This window comes from Cyprinodon variegatus, unplaced genomic scaffold (assembly GCF_000732505.1).
Source record: "Cyprinodon variegatus isolate N-32 unplaced genomic scaffold, C_variegatus-1.0 Scaffold86, whole genome shotgun sequence".
Lineage (NCBI taxonomy): Eukaryota > Metazoa > Chordata > Actinopteri > Cyprinodontiformes > Cyprinodontidae > Cyprinodon > Cyprinodon variegatus.
The window spans coordinates 659,176-671,212 of record NW_015150539.1 but is presented as its reverse complement, the minus strand read 5'-3'; the positions used below and the strand labels follow the sequence as shown (position 1 = coordinate 671,212).

Below are 12,037 nucleotides of genomic sequence, written 5' to 3'. Positions count from 1 at the left end.
AAAATGTTTGTTTTCTCTTTTTTTTTGGCTCTCTTTCAAAGCAGCGGTTGGATAGCTGGGAGGAAGAACTGTGGGGATTCAAATAGTTTTATAGAGACTTTAACAAAAACAAGCAAAGAAAAATACATATAATTCAGCCATTTAGTTCCACAAAAAATTGACATGAATGCACAATTAGTTGTTTGCCATCAAGCGAATAAAAAGAAAACACAAAGAAGAAAGCAGCAGCAGTGCGAAGAAACGCTGAGACTGGAGGAGCAGGTAGGGAGATAATGAGGCTGTAGATTGAAAATGCAGTTATTTAATGTGAGACTAAACTGTCAGTTAAAAGTCTTCATGATTCAATGTTTGCGATTTAGGGTGGGATTAGCAGCAGCTTTGCATATGCACATTTATTTTGCCATGCGGATTTGCAGTGTAAAGGTTTACTCTCTGCTGCAGCGCAGGCAGCCAGCTATGCATGATGACAGCGGACAACCAGATAGAGAGGCAGGATTATGATTGCAGGAGGACAGAATGGAGCTTTTATGTTGCTAAAGTCTCCGTTTACACAGCCAAAAAGATGCTGGATTTGGCGCTAGGTGCTTTTTTTAAATAAAGGAGCTAGAGGGACCTGAAAAGGCGCTAAATTTAGCGACTAAATCGCTAAGTTGGCAACACTGGTTTGAAGGTGAGATCGGTGAGTTCTTGAACAACACTTCAATGACAGGATGCAATAAATAAAGCTAACCAGGTATAAATAGAATTCAAGTTCAAATATTGCTAAATTATTCTTCATGTGTGATTATACAATATAAATGTTGAATTAAAAACGATGCATATTTACAGTACTACTGTGTGATTTTTAACAGAAATGAAGAGTCGCTGGATGAAGAGGGGTGTTCTTCAGCTCTGTGACTTTGAATCGTCGCCAAGCTGAAAGCTGTAAAATGTTCAGGCTACATTGAACAGAGTGGAGTGGGTCGGCTCCGCGTGTTACCGTAGTGCACATTCAGTCTTCCTGCAGGGTTCCTGAGCTGGAGTCAAAGCCATGAGGAGGGAGATGAAAGTTGACCAATTTACAGATAAGGCTCTCCAAACGTCCTGCGGCACTCCATCACGCCCGCGCTTGGAGGACGGTCACAGTTGTGGGTCAGCTTCACCAGGTTGGGCAGCAGGCGGTCATACGCCAGCTTGTACTCCCGATCAAAGGCATCTAGGAGACAGAAATATGTTTTTTAACAGGTTTCCCACATTATTAATGGTAGTTATTTGACCCTATGGAGAATACTCTGTTCTTTCTTTGAAAATCAGCCAAGATGTCTCCCATGATGAGGCCAAAAGGATGTTTGGTAAGAGTTACATATTGGCCTAAAAAGTTGTACCAATGGAAGACCATAGAAATGCTGTTCAAAAAACAAAGATATGGCCTCTATCAGATAAACAACAGGTGGAGAAATCTAGGAGGATTTTATTTAACAAATGCAGGAATCAGCAGTTAAAATGTCTGAAAACGTCAGCACTGTCAAAATCAACCCAGCTAACTATAGATGAGAAACATGTTTAGCATTAGAGTCATTTTATCAGGATACCTGCGGCTAAACAGTTAAATGAATAAAATGAGAAAATACCAACTCACCAATATCAATGTTATCTTTTCCCAGAGCCACCAGGGAGAGGAAGAGGATGTCCCGGTACAAACTCCTGACACAAACCACACCAAAAACTGCATTAGCAACATTCCCACAGGGAGGGATTTCTAACATTTTAAATTCAGACCAACTCAGAAGCGTTACCTTTGCCGCTTGACTCCAAGCATCTTGTCCTGGAGCTGCAGCAGCTGTGCCATGGGCCGGCTGACGTCGTTCCTCTGGATGCTCCTCACCACGCCTTGCAGCAGCTCATCGGTGAACGGCTTCTCCTCCTCTGGGACCGGCCGAGCCAGCGGGTACCCCACATCTATCACAAACCACGACACACACACATCAGCAGCCAAGTTTCCTTTTTTTGGCTTCAGATGCACAAAGAGAGGAGCCTGACTTTATTTCCCCACTTCAGCAAAGTCAGGGGGTTTAATGTAACAAAAATAATAAGTGATTAAACACTTACTTTTGTTACTAATATTTTATTAATAAACACTTCTTTAAGAGTATTCTATAATTAGTCGTAGTTTTCTCTCGTTTTTCAAATTTTCTTGTGTTTTCAACCACAAACAGTTGGTCTATCACATAAAATGCAATAAAATAATATTTCTTTAATTCGCTAAATTTGAACCAGTTTAAATACTTATATAAGGCACATAAATAAAATACCATTTACATCTTTTAATATCTGATCAACTATGAATGCCTTTTACAAGAACTTCGCTAAAAGAAATAAATGAAACAGCAGCCAGAGTCTATAAAAAATCCACTAAAGACCCTGCAGGGACATTCCTCTTGAAGTTCCTGCATAAAAACAATAAGGCAAATGAAGCGGACAGTCACAGGAGATGCAAACCCAAATAAAAGCACAGAGCAGGACCTTACGGAGAAAGAATGAACACTGCTACACAGCTCATCAGCCATGCTGAAACTATGACAGGTAGAGGCTGAGTTTCCACAGAAAACAAAGTAGAGCATCGAGCAAAGCACAGACAACAGAAGACAGGCACGACTCATCTGAGGGAGCCTGCAGCAGAGAGGAAGACTCACTCTCTAAATACAGAGAACAATTAAGCCCTGGAAGAAGAGAAGAGAGCAGACAGAGCAGATTAACAGACTCCTCAGAAACTGGCAGCTTCTGCACTGCTTTCTCTGCTTGTCTATAAATTTCATTCAAAAGGCGTCCAAATCTGCTTTATCCACACATCATTTTCTGTTTTAACTGTGCAGACAGTTTTCTTTCAGTTAATTTTCTAAAGAAAGGTTTCAGAAATCTTTGCACCAGCTTTGGTTTCAGCCTAGTTCCTCCTGTTTTTGGGCTCAGCAGTGACTCACTGTATGTGTTCCAGAGGATGTACAGAGGCTGGATGGGGTCCTGATGCAGCTTCAGGTTGTCCCACAGAATCTGGATCAGCACGTGTTTACTGTCCTCTGACATCCAGTGACGAGGTACCTGATGACAGTCAAAGTCTAAGTTACTCCAACAGAGTCTCCATCATTGGAAGGAGTCTGAGATGAAGACCGTTTCTGACCTGGGAGTCTCTGTTGCAGTGCTCAGAGGTAAGGATGAGGCCTGGTAAGCTGCTGGGCAGGTCCAGCCGTCTGAAGTACCACACCAGGTTCCAGTAGATGATGGGATGATGGTCCACCATGTCTGCTTCGGCGATCACAGGGTCACCCTCGTTCTCCAGCAGACTCTCCAGCTCCTTCCACAGCACCAATGGGCTCAGATAGGGAACGGTCACAGGCTCAGGGTTGTGGAGCTGCCAGTCCATGCTAAGTGGGTCCTATCGGGACAAAAGTGAGAGAATTTGGAGATGGTCACTCACTGCGTAACTTTAGGTGAAGTCAGAGCATCAGAATAAGGCCGGCTCTAACATAGTGGATTCCTGTTGGGAATTTCAGAGTAGAGTTAAGGTTCAGCACTCTTGGGAGAACAGATGCCGTTTTTTTTACAGTTAATGATGATAAAATCTCTTATACAGGAATGAATAACTCAAATTTAATGCTTTTTAATGTTCTTTTAATGCTCTTAGAAATAATTTTAATGCCACCGACAGGTACCCGAATTCCTCGTTTTCCAACCACTTTTGTTGAAATTTGCCCCCCCGCCCCCATTTTCTAGCCTTTTCTCCGACTCAAGCTTCTTTTCTGAACATACAGCTTTGCGATCAACCGGAAGCAGTTCCATGCAAATATATTGTGATATAATATGTCTCACGAAATTGTTTTTATAAACATTTTTTAATAAAGCATTTTAAATGCCACAATAAAAACATTTAATGAATATTAATGCCAATTAAGGCCTTAATTTAAAAAATAATGATTGAATGACTTTTAATGATTTTTAAAGACCCGCAGAAACCCTATTATAAGATGCTGAAGAAATCTCACCTTTAATGAATTTGCTGTAAAGCATCAACAGAACTCCTTTGTTCCTGGATTTACAGACTATTCTCTCACGTACACCACATGCTTTGGCCTCTGCTACCAATAAAGGTAATGAATTACTGTTCACTATGCAAAGTCATTACTTATAAACTCTTAAATTATGGTTCCTAAAGAGAAAGAAAACAAATCTTATTTTCCTAAATCATAAAATAAAAACAAATCTGACCTGTTTCTCTTTATATTTTTATCAAACTATAAGAGTTACAAAATAAAAACAATGGAATGCCTATTTGACTGAATTCTATAATTTTTTTATCTGTTTAAAATTTTGTATAGAAAATAGTCTAAAAATTAAAATACAAATGTTTTTGTAATACTTCTTCCTTCTGATGTCTCTAGGAATCCAGACATCATCTATTGCTGTCTCTCACTATCCCAACCATTCCAGAACTTTCCACTGATTTATTTCCCTGGAAGTTCCATATCTAACCTAATCCTTCACCCCATAAATCCAGTGTCCCTCCTCTGCACAATCCCGTCTCCAGCCTGACAGCCCCTCTGATGTTCTCATTTATAGTTGCTGTTAAAATCCCTCTACCATGACAGAAGCAGAGGTCTAAGAAGGTTGTTTTCTATCCTTGTTGAGACAAACCGTGGCTTCGTTCAGATGGCTCGGCAGGCTGCCTGACGTCGGCATTTGGTGGCTGAGGTGGAACTCCTCCTCCATGGGGCCGAAGGCACTGACGCTGCGGGTCATCGGCCCTCCGGACGACAGCGCCCCTTGGCGCCGATCTTTGGGGATGTTAATACCTTGAGCTCTGTTGGGTTGAGCCCTGGGAAGATAAACAAAGGGTGTAGAGGATGGAGTCAGGATAAAAACTGTTTCAGTAAAAATAACGGTGCTGTAAAAACTCTGCACCATTTAAATGAAAAGGACTGTGCAGTTAGATAGAGATGAAAACCTCCTTTTATCCGCACAAACAAAATGTTTAAATTATTGAATGTCTTTATTGTGATTTTCTAGTTTTGAATTGTAAAATTGGTTGACACTGTATTTTAGCTATGCAGCTTTTTCCCCTTTAGCTTAAATTTCCTTCCCATGTGGATGAATGAAGGACCTACCTTCTAGGTGATGGCTTTGCAGCTGCTGTTGGTGATGGAGGGAACACAGCTGTAGTGGGACACGGCGTTGACAGCGTGGACGTCCCCGTGTCCAGACCTGTGGAAGCAGAGTATGATGATGTCATGGCGTCATCCACAGATGGGCTGCCCTTCAGGAAGAGCCTGAAAATAGAAGAAAACACTTGATACCGTAATCCAGGAAATACTTCTTTTTTCTTTAACATCAGATGGAGTTTTAATAAGATTAAAACTTTAATGATTAAAACTTTGAAGATATTGAAAGTTGGAAGAAACGTCAACAAAGAACCTTTTAAAGCAGATAAAGTTTAAATTTCCTGAGAATAAATTTCATCCATCTGTTTTCCTTCATGCTTATCCCTGCTGGGGTCGTGGGGGGAGAGAGGCGAGGTACAGTCCATCGCAGGGCAACACAAAGATAAATAGGACAAACAACCATTCACGCACATGCTCATACCTAAGGAGAATTTAGAGAAGCTAATTAAACTATCAGTCATGTTTTTGGACTGTGGGAGGAAGCCGGAGAGAACCCAGCATTCTCAGGGAGAACATGCAAACTCTATGCTGAAAGACCCTGGGCTGGGAATCGAACCCGGAACCTTCTTGCTGCTACCCACTGCTACTTTAGTAATAAAGGACCTAACCAAAGTCTAAAAAAAGAGCATTTTCAGATTTATTTTCCTATTTTACTTGATCATAACTTCAAACTTTTCTGTTATTATTAAGTAGGCTCTATGTAAGTGATGTAATAATCATCCTCTTGTACCGTCCAGGTCCTCTCATGTCCCTGATCTCCACATTGAGAAAAGGCAGGAAGGGGTTTCCACAGAAGGGGCAGGTCGTGTTGAGGTTGGAGTCGTCGGCCGTCCAGCCAGCCATGATTTCTTCGTCATAAACCAAACAGTCACACGTTTTACAGCGAGAACAACTAGAGATCAGCAGCTGCAGGAACATAAAACACACACAGCTCTAAGACCCAAATATTCAGAATACAATCAGTGTTTCACACATACCAGGAATTTGCTCTAGTGAAGGAGCACTACTGACGTTCAAACCAGATTAAACTAATTTAAGTTCAATAGAAATATAAAGAGAATAGAAAACTTGAAGTTTATTAGTCATATTTTCTAAAACAATGCATATTATATCTATTTTATCCTGTAAAAGAGCAATAAACATTTGAAATGTGTCATCTATTGGTTTTACCTCCATGGCGTAGTTGTTGAAGATGCTGGTGTTGCTGGTGTAACGTGAAGATCCGAGGTCTGACTTGTCCGGCAGAGGGAATCCAGACAGAGAGAGAGGACATCCTGCAGATACATGAAAACCAGTCAGGAAACGTGACTTCTGTTTTTATTTTAAGCTGATGTAAAGGATCCAACCATGGGGGTTAAAGGGGCTTTTCCTGGAGTTCCAAGTTAAGGAAGTTCTCACCGGGAGGAAGAGACGTTGGTCTCCCCAGGCTGCGGCCTGCAGTGGGACTGTTCACTCTGCTGTGGACGGGGCTTCGCCTGGGGCTCCTGCGGGAACCAGAGGGGCCGTTTCTCTGTGGGGAGACAGCGAGGCCCTCCATGTCCTCACATTCTGCTTCATCCTGCACAGATGAGCATTCTGCATCTCCAACACTGAGGGAGGAGACACTCAAACGGTCGATGTAAGCGTCCTGGATGGACAGAGGAGACAGAAAATGATTAATCATCTCACAATAAGTTTTAATTTATTTAATAGGCAATGTCTGTCTGTGCCCTCTATGTTCAAAGGAGCATAAGCACCCAGGTCAGAGATGATATACCACCTGACTGTAACAGATTTCAGCTTCTATAAGCTGGTAAATGTTTTCACTTATTGTCCCAAAAACAAACCAGGGTTCCAGCACCTTTTGATTATCAACTTTAAAAATTCAATTCTAAAGGGTTCTTAGAGCCAAGCTTTTTTTAAATATAAGTACAATATATATTATTGTAATTATATTAAATTACAATATAATTAGTTACAATATAATATAATCCCTAAAATTATATCACATATAATTATAGGGAGAGATCTTGTCAGCTGGAAATAGCAATTAGGCAAAAAACCTTTTCCATTCCATTGCTTTTGCCTTTTTAATCTAAGCCTGGGAACCGTTCAGATTTCTAACTGCAGGAACCCTGAAGTTTAAACATGCAGCCAGCAGATGGCAGCAGATCTCAAGGAAACAGCCTCAGCTGAACAGCAAACCTTTTAAGACACTGATGCATAAAAACAAGCTGAGACTTTCTGCTTCTGCGTTTCCTGTTGCTAGTTTTATTCTCATAAGGTTTTTAAAAATGTAAAGAATTATGACCCTGAGCCTAATATCAGGAAAATTATGTTTCTTTCCAGTTAGTATATATAAATAAGCTCCTCTTTAGCATGAGCTAAATCATCTTTAGTAGCAGGACTTTATACCTTGGTGGGTGTGGTGTATGTAGACAAACGTGAGTACAAGCGGCTCGCTTTCTCTGCTACGCCCTTCCCAGCAGAGAACATACTGGTCTTGAAAACGTCTAGTGTGGGTGTGAGCAGGGTGTCCAGAGCGAAGGAGGATGAGGAGGGTGAAGGAGACGCCAGGCCTGCACGTTCGGGGTGCTCCCTGAAGGGGCTGGGGCGTGGGCTGAGGCTCGGGCTAGTGCTGGAGCTCTGACAGGAAGGTGACGACATCAGCCGCTGGCGGGCGATGGGCCGGGAGGGAGAGGTCTGGTGGAAGGTGCGGGAGCGCGGTACTCCGGTGGTCCTGAGGGAGGTGGTGTGGGGCAGGCTGGATCTACGGAAGGCTGAGCAGGGGTGGAGGAGCAGGGGGCTGACTGGATCCTGCAGCTCAGAGCTGGATGTGCGGCTGCTTAGCGGCGTGTCCATGTGGCTCATGTAGAGTTCTATCTCTCTGGCGAGGTGCCTGCGAGTGCTGGCCTCGTCTCCTTCTAAGTACTGGTTCATATCTCGCTCAGCTGTCTGAGACTCTGCAGCCAGGAGGGACAGGGGATCATAGCCTGTTTCAATGCCTGTTCGTTTCACTGCTCCTTTGGACGACACGGTGGCCATGCCTCCATAGCTGGCACTGCGTTCAACATGTTTTTTGTGAGTTTTAAGACGTTGGTTCCCTGATTCAGGCTTTTCTAAATCCAAATCTTCAAAATCAAAAATTACTTCTGCGTTACTCTTTTCCTCATCACTGTAGTCCAGTGCTTTTTCCTCCTCCTCCCTGTGATTACAGCTGCTCACTGCTTCAGCAGACAGCCTCTCCATCCCTCCAAAGCCTCTTAAATAAGGCCTCCTGCTTTTGCTGTAATTAGAGCTGGAAAGAATTTTGGCATCTGCGCCCAGGTGTCCTGCAATCTTATCTGGGTCTGTCTCAGCCTGGCTCATACCAAGGCCAAGGACAGTGGTGCTGCTGCTTCCCACTGTGTCCCCGCTCAGCCTGCGGCCCCTAACGACCTGCCAGTCCAAAGTGCCACCACTGCTGGAGCGGCCCACCACATCCTCCAGGGCGCTCCGATGTCTCCGAAGCAGTTTGTTGCCATGGACCTCTCCAATTTCATCCAGAGAGGTGGTGAAGAGGAGACCTGCCATGTGTCCTAGGAGACAGGAGGAAAGGAAGCAGGAAGCATGTTACTGTTCAGGTGGGAAGCCTAAGCTAATGTTAAAGTTGTGATAAAAGGTGTTTAGGTGTTCACAAAAAATGTATTATTATTATTATTTACACATTATTTGGTTATTGAAAAAGAGCATCAAACACAGAAGCATTTATACTTTTTTTTCAAAAAAAGTTTATTTTCAGGCTATGAAATTCTGAGTTAAAATGTTCAAGTTCACGACAGAACGTTTGCAAAAGGACAGGACTTATTGAAAGGGATGAAGAAGAAAGACTAATTTTCTTATAAAACAAAACAGCACAAAATTCTTCTATATGAATCAGTCGTATCAAAGTTCAAAAAGGTACATTGATGAAACCAAAGTGGAAATATGTGTTCATGGTTCACACCACCATGATTGGGGGGAACAAAACAAAGTATTTTGTTTTGTATTTTGTCAAAAAAAAACTATTAAAGGCTTCTTATGCTGCAGCAGGGCCTGAGTCTGACATAAACCCCTCGATCTACAAAGTGTCCGTGAGTCCAATGTGAGGAACATCTGTGTGACGCTGAAGCTTGATGTAACACTGGGTAATCAGTAGAAAAAATAGCCCAAACACAAAAGCAGTTTTTACAACCAAACTATTAAAAAAACGTTAAAATGAAGCTATTTTTAATGACCCAGTGAAAGCTCAGACCTCATCCTGAATAAAATCATGTGACTGAACATGATCTTAGGGATTGTGTATCTTAAAAAAGGCAATAATATGTTTGTTCGTGCAGAGAAGAGGGTGCACAGTGATTTGTGTTTACAATCCATCTGTGTGTGCAAACCATTTTTTGCGTTTGTGCTTTAATCAACATTCAGAACATATTCAAATGACTAAAGCACACAAATTCCTGTGTAATGTAGACATTCTCTCCAATTGGAAACTCAACAGCAGCAGCAGTTTTTTGGTGCATCAAATCGTTGGGCAGAACCTAATTGGTTTGTAAGTCTTGACATTTGCGCAGCAGTCTTTGTAGATAGTCTGCAACCTGCCTGCTTTTTGCACATACTAAAACAAAAAAAATTTGTGCACTTTAGCGCCTTTCCTTTGGGCTATTTAGAGATCAGGCCCAAAGAGATGTGCTGAAACATATTTTTCTCCAATGATCTGAACTGAGGGCTTATTAGTTTCTTCATACATACAGTATTTTAGTATTTTGACTTCATCTCATCTTTTATATTAATTGATTATCCTGAAATAAAGATTGGATGCTTTCTTTTATCGTTGCATCAGAAAGCGGACAGATGCTAAACATAGATGACAAAGGTAAAGTAGTGACCCTGGATGAAGCTCTTTGAGCTTTGGTGTCTGGATGTACCTGAACTGGAGGAGCTCTTGGGTTTACTTGCTGAATCCCCATACGGATAGCTGCTCCGAACAATTCCACGAGGTTTAAAGGAGGAACTGATCTCCAAGTCCAGCTGAGGGAGGCAGTCCTTGCTTCCCTTTGCACTTTCAGTCTCTGACACTAGACACAGGAAAATCAGATTCAGAACGGTTCCTGTGGAGCCAAATCTACAAAACTCTCCGGAGGAGATGAAGGCAGAGAAAGTGGAGAAGCCTACATGGCTGCAACATTATCTCGTATTAGTTTCATAAAAGGTCACATCAGATACACTACTGACAGGAGCTGCAGTCGCTCTCCTTCTTGTCATCTTTGTCCAGGGTGGGGTCCTGGGGAGCAGGCTCTCCTCTACGAACCTCGTCCTTGGACAGGGAGTTGTAACCCAAATCTGACTGATCTCCTGGAAAACCACAAGGAAAAACTTTATAGATGGTAACATGAGAACAAAAGCTTAAGTTTATGTCAGTTTCCCCGAAGACAACTCGGCTCTTTTTCGACTGTTTCTCACAGAAATAGAAACTGTTCTGCTTTTTTAAATCTAGACCAAAAACAAATGTACTATGTACTAAAAAGCAAATAAACAAATCTAAAAACATTAACCATAACATTTATTATAGTGGTCAATAAAACTGTTTTTTCTCCTACTTCCCAGCTATGAGAATCATTAGAAGGACAAAAAAAATCAGCTAAACTGAGGGGATAAAGACATCCACCAGATGCCCTGCAGATCTCTAGAGATTCTGAGGGAAAATAAAGTTGTTTTTCACAGCTGCTGATGATTTTGACAGCAAAGACTTGAGGCTGACTCCTCTACCCTTTTCCAACTTATCTGGGTTCCAAGGCAACGATCTGTCTTTAGGATTTCCCTGCTGTTATCCTTTCCATGAACCTCTCATGTCGGCTTATTTGAATTAACCATGGGACACCACAGCTTCTATATGATGCAGTTTGAAGCTACATGTCTAAAAGTAAAAAAAAAAGAACCTTTTTTTGAGCAATAAAAATAAGAAATGAGCCACACATTTATCTTTTTCTCTGTAACCTCTTTCCATCTCTCACACAAAGTGCCAGGCTGCCTGCAGAGGCACTATCTCCATGATTAAAATGATGTCCATAATCAGAAAGAATGTGCCTCTAGGCAATTACAGCATATAATTAACAATGAAAAAACACTGAGAGGACCGAGAGTAAGAGTGAAGGGTAGGAGAGGAATGAGCAGCAGACAGATGTGTTGGATAGAGGACTGACAGCACAAGAGTGGAGATCATAAGATCCACTTGGAAAAGCCAAAAGAAAATTAAAGAAAAGAGACAAATGAAGAGAAAGAAAATGAGGTAGAGTGACTGAGATGTTTACCTGGGTGGAGAGTGGCTTCTCTGAGCTCAGAGCCCACCCAGTGTGAGCGGGCCACCACGGGCCTGGACCCCGCGCTGTCGCCCCCACGGCCAACTGCATGCAAGGGCAGCACAGGCAGGGCCAAAGTGAAGGGCAGGGTTAGGGACAGAGCAGAGCAGAAACCACAGCCGAAAAACCAGAGAGTGAGAAGGAGGGGCCAATTAAAGGTGGAATGAGGAGTACCAGAGGAAATCAGGTGTGAAAGGAAGAGGGTAACGAGCGGAGTGGAGAACAAAATGAAGGAGGATAAAAAATGTCAATGAGAGAAAGGAAAAGATGTAAAACATGACGGCTGCCATTGGCAGCAGCCATCTGAAGTGTACCTGTGCTAGATCTATCGTCAGTTGGGTCTATTTTGGTGGAGTCAGAGGTGAAGGGGCTCTGCTCGGCCAGGTTAGGGTCAGCAGAGCTGTCCAGACTGCCGTGACTCACAGCGTCCAGGTCACTGCCATCTGCCCACAAACAACAAGCTGTTAAAGAACGATGACTCACCGTATTATAATG

At 42.4% G+C, this 12,037-nt stretch overlaps 1 protein-coding gene across 4 annotated transcripts in view; it reads right to left on the bottom strand.

The window, feature by feature from the left end:
* Nucleotides 1-6: 6 nt before the first annotated feature.
* The window catches only part of LOC107083881 (C-myc promoter-binding protein-like), a 71,872-nt gene continuing 59,841 nt past the window's right edge, over nt 7-12,037 (bottom strand). For 2 of the 4 annotated variants that reach the window (XM_015373405.1, XM_015373406.1), the window contains 15 exons: nt 11,857-11,985; nt 11,495-11,587; nt 10,419-10,538; nt 10,112-10,261; nt 7,584-8,746; nt 6,588-6,816; nt 6,360-6,463; nt 5,920-6,095; nt 5,136-5,297; nt 4,666-4,846; nt 3,155-3,409; nt 2,958-3,075; nt 1,776-1,938; nt 1,619-1,683; nt 7-1,195 (listed from right to left, as the gene is read on the bottom strand). In XM_015373405.1, coding sequence (XP_015228891.1) covers nt 1,059-1,195; nt 1,619-1,683; nt 1,776-1,938; nt 2,958-3,075; nt 3,155-3,409; nt 4,666-4,846; nt 5,136-5,297; nt 5,920-6,095; nt 6,360-6,463; nt 6,588-6,816; nt 7,584-8,746; nt 10,112-10,261; nt 10,419-10,538; nt 11,495-11,587; nt 11,857-11,985 — 3,245 coding nt within the window. In that variant the 3' untranslated portion in view covers nt 7-1,058. The remainder of the gene's footprint in view (nt 1,196-1,618; nt 1,684-1,775; nt 1,939-2,957; nt 3,076-3,154; nt 3,410-4,665; nt 4,847-5,135; nt 5,298-5,919; nt 6,096-6,359; nt 6,464-6,587; nt 6,817-7,583; nt 8,747-10,111; nt 10,262-10,418; nt 10,539-11,494; nt 11,588-11,856; nt 11,986-12,037) is intronic. The other 2 variants (XM_015373407.1, XM_015373409.1) reach the window with 1 other exon arrangement.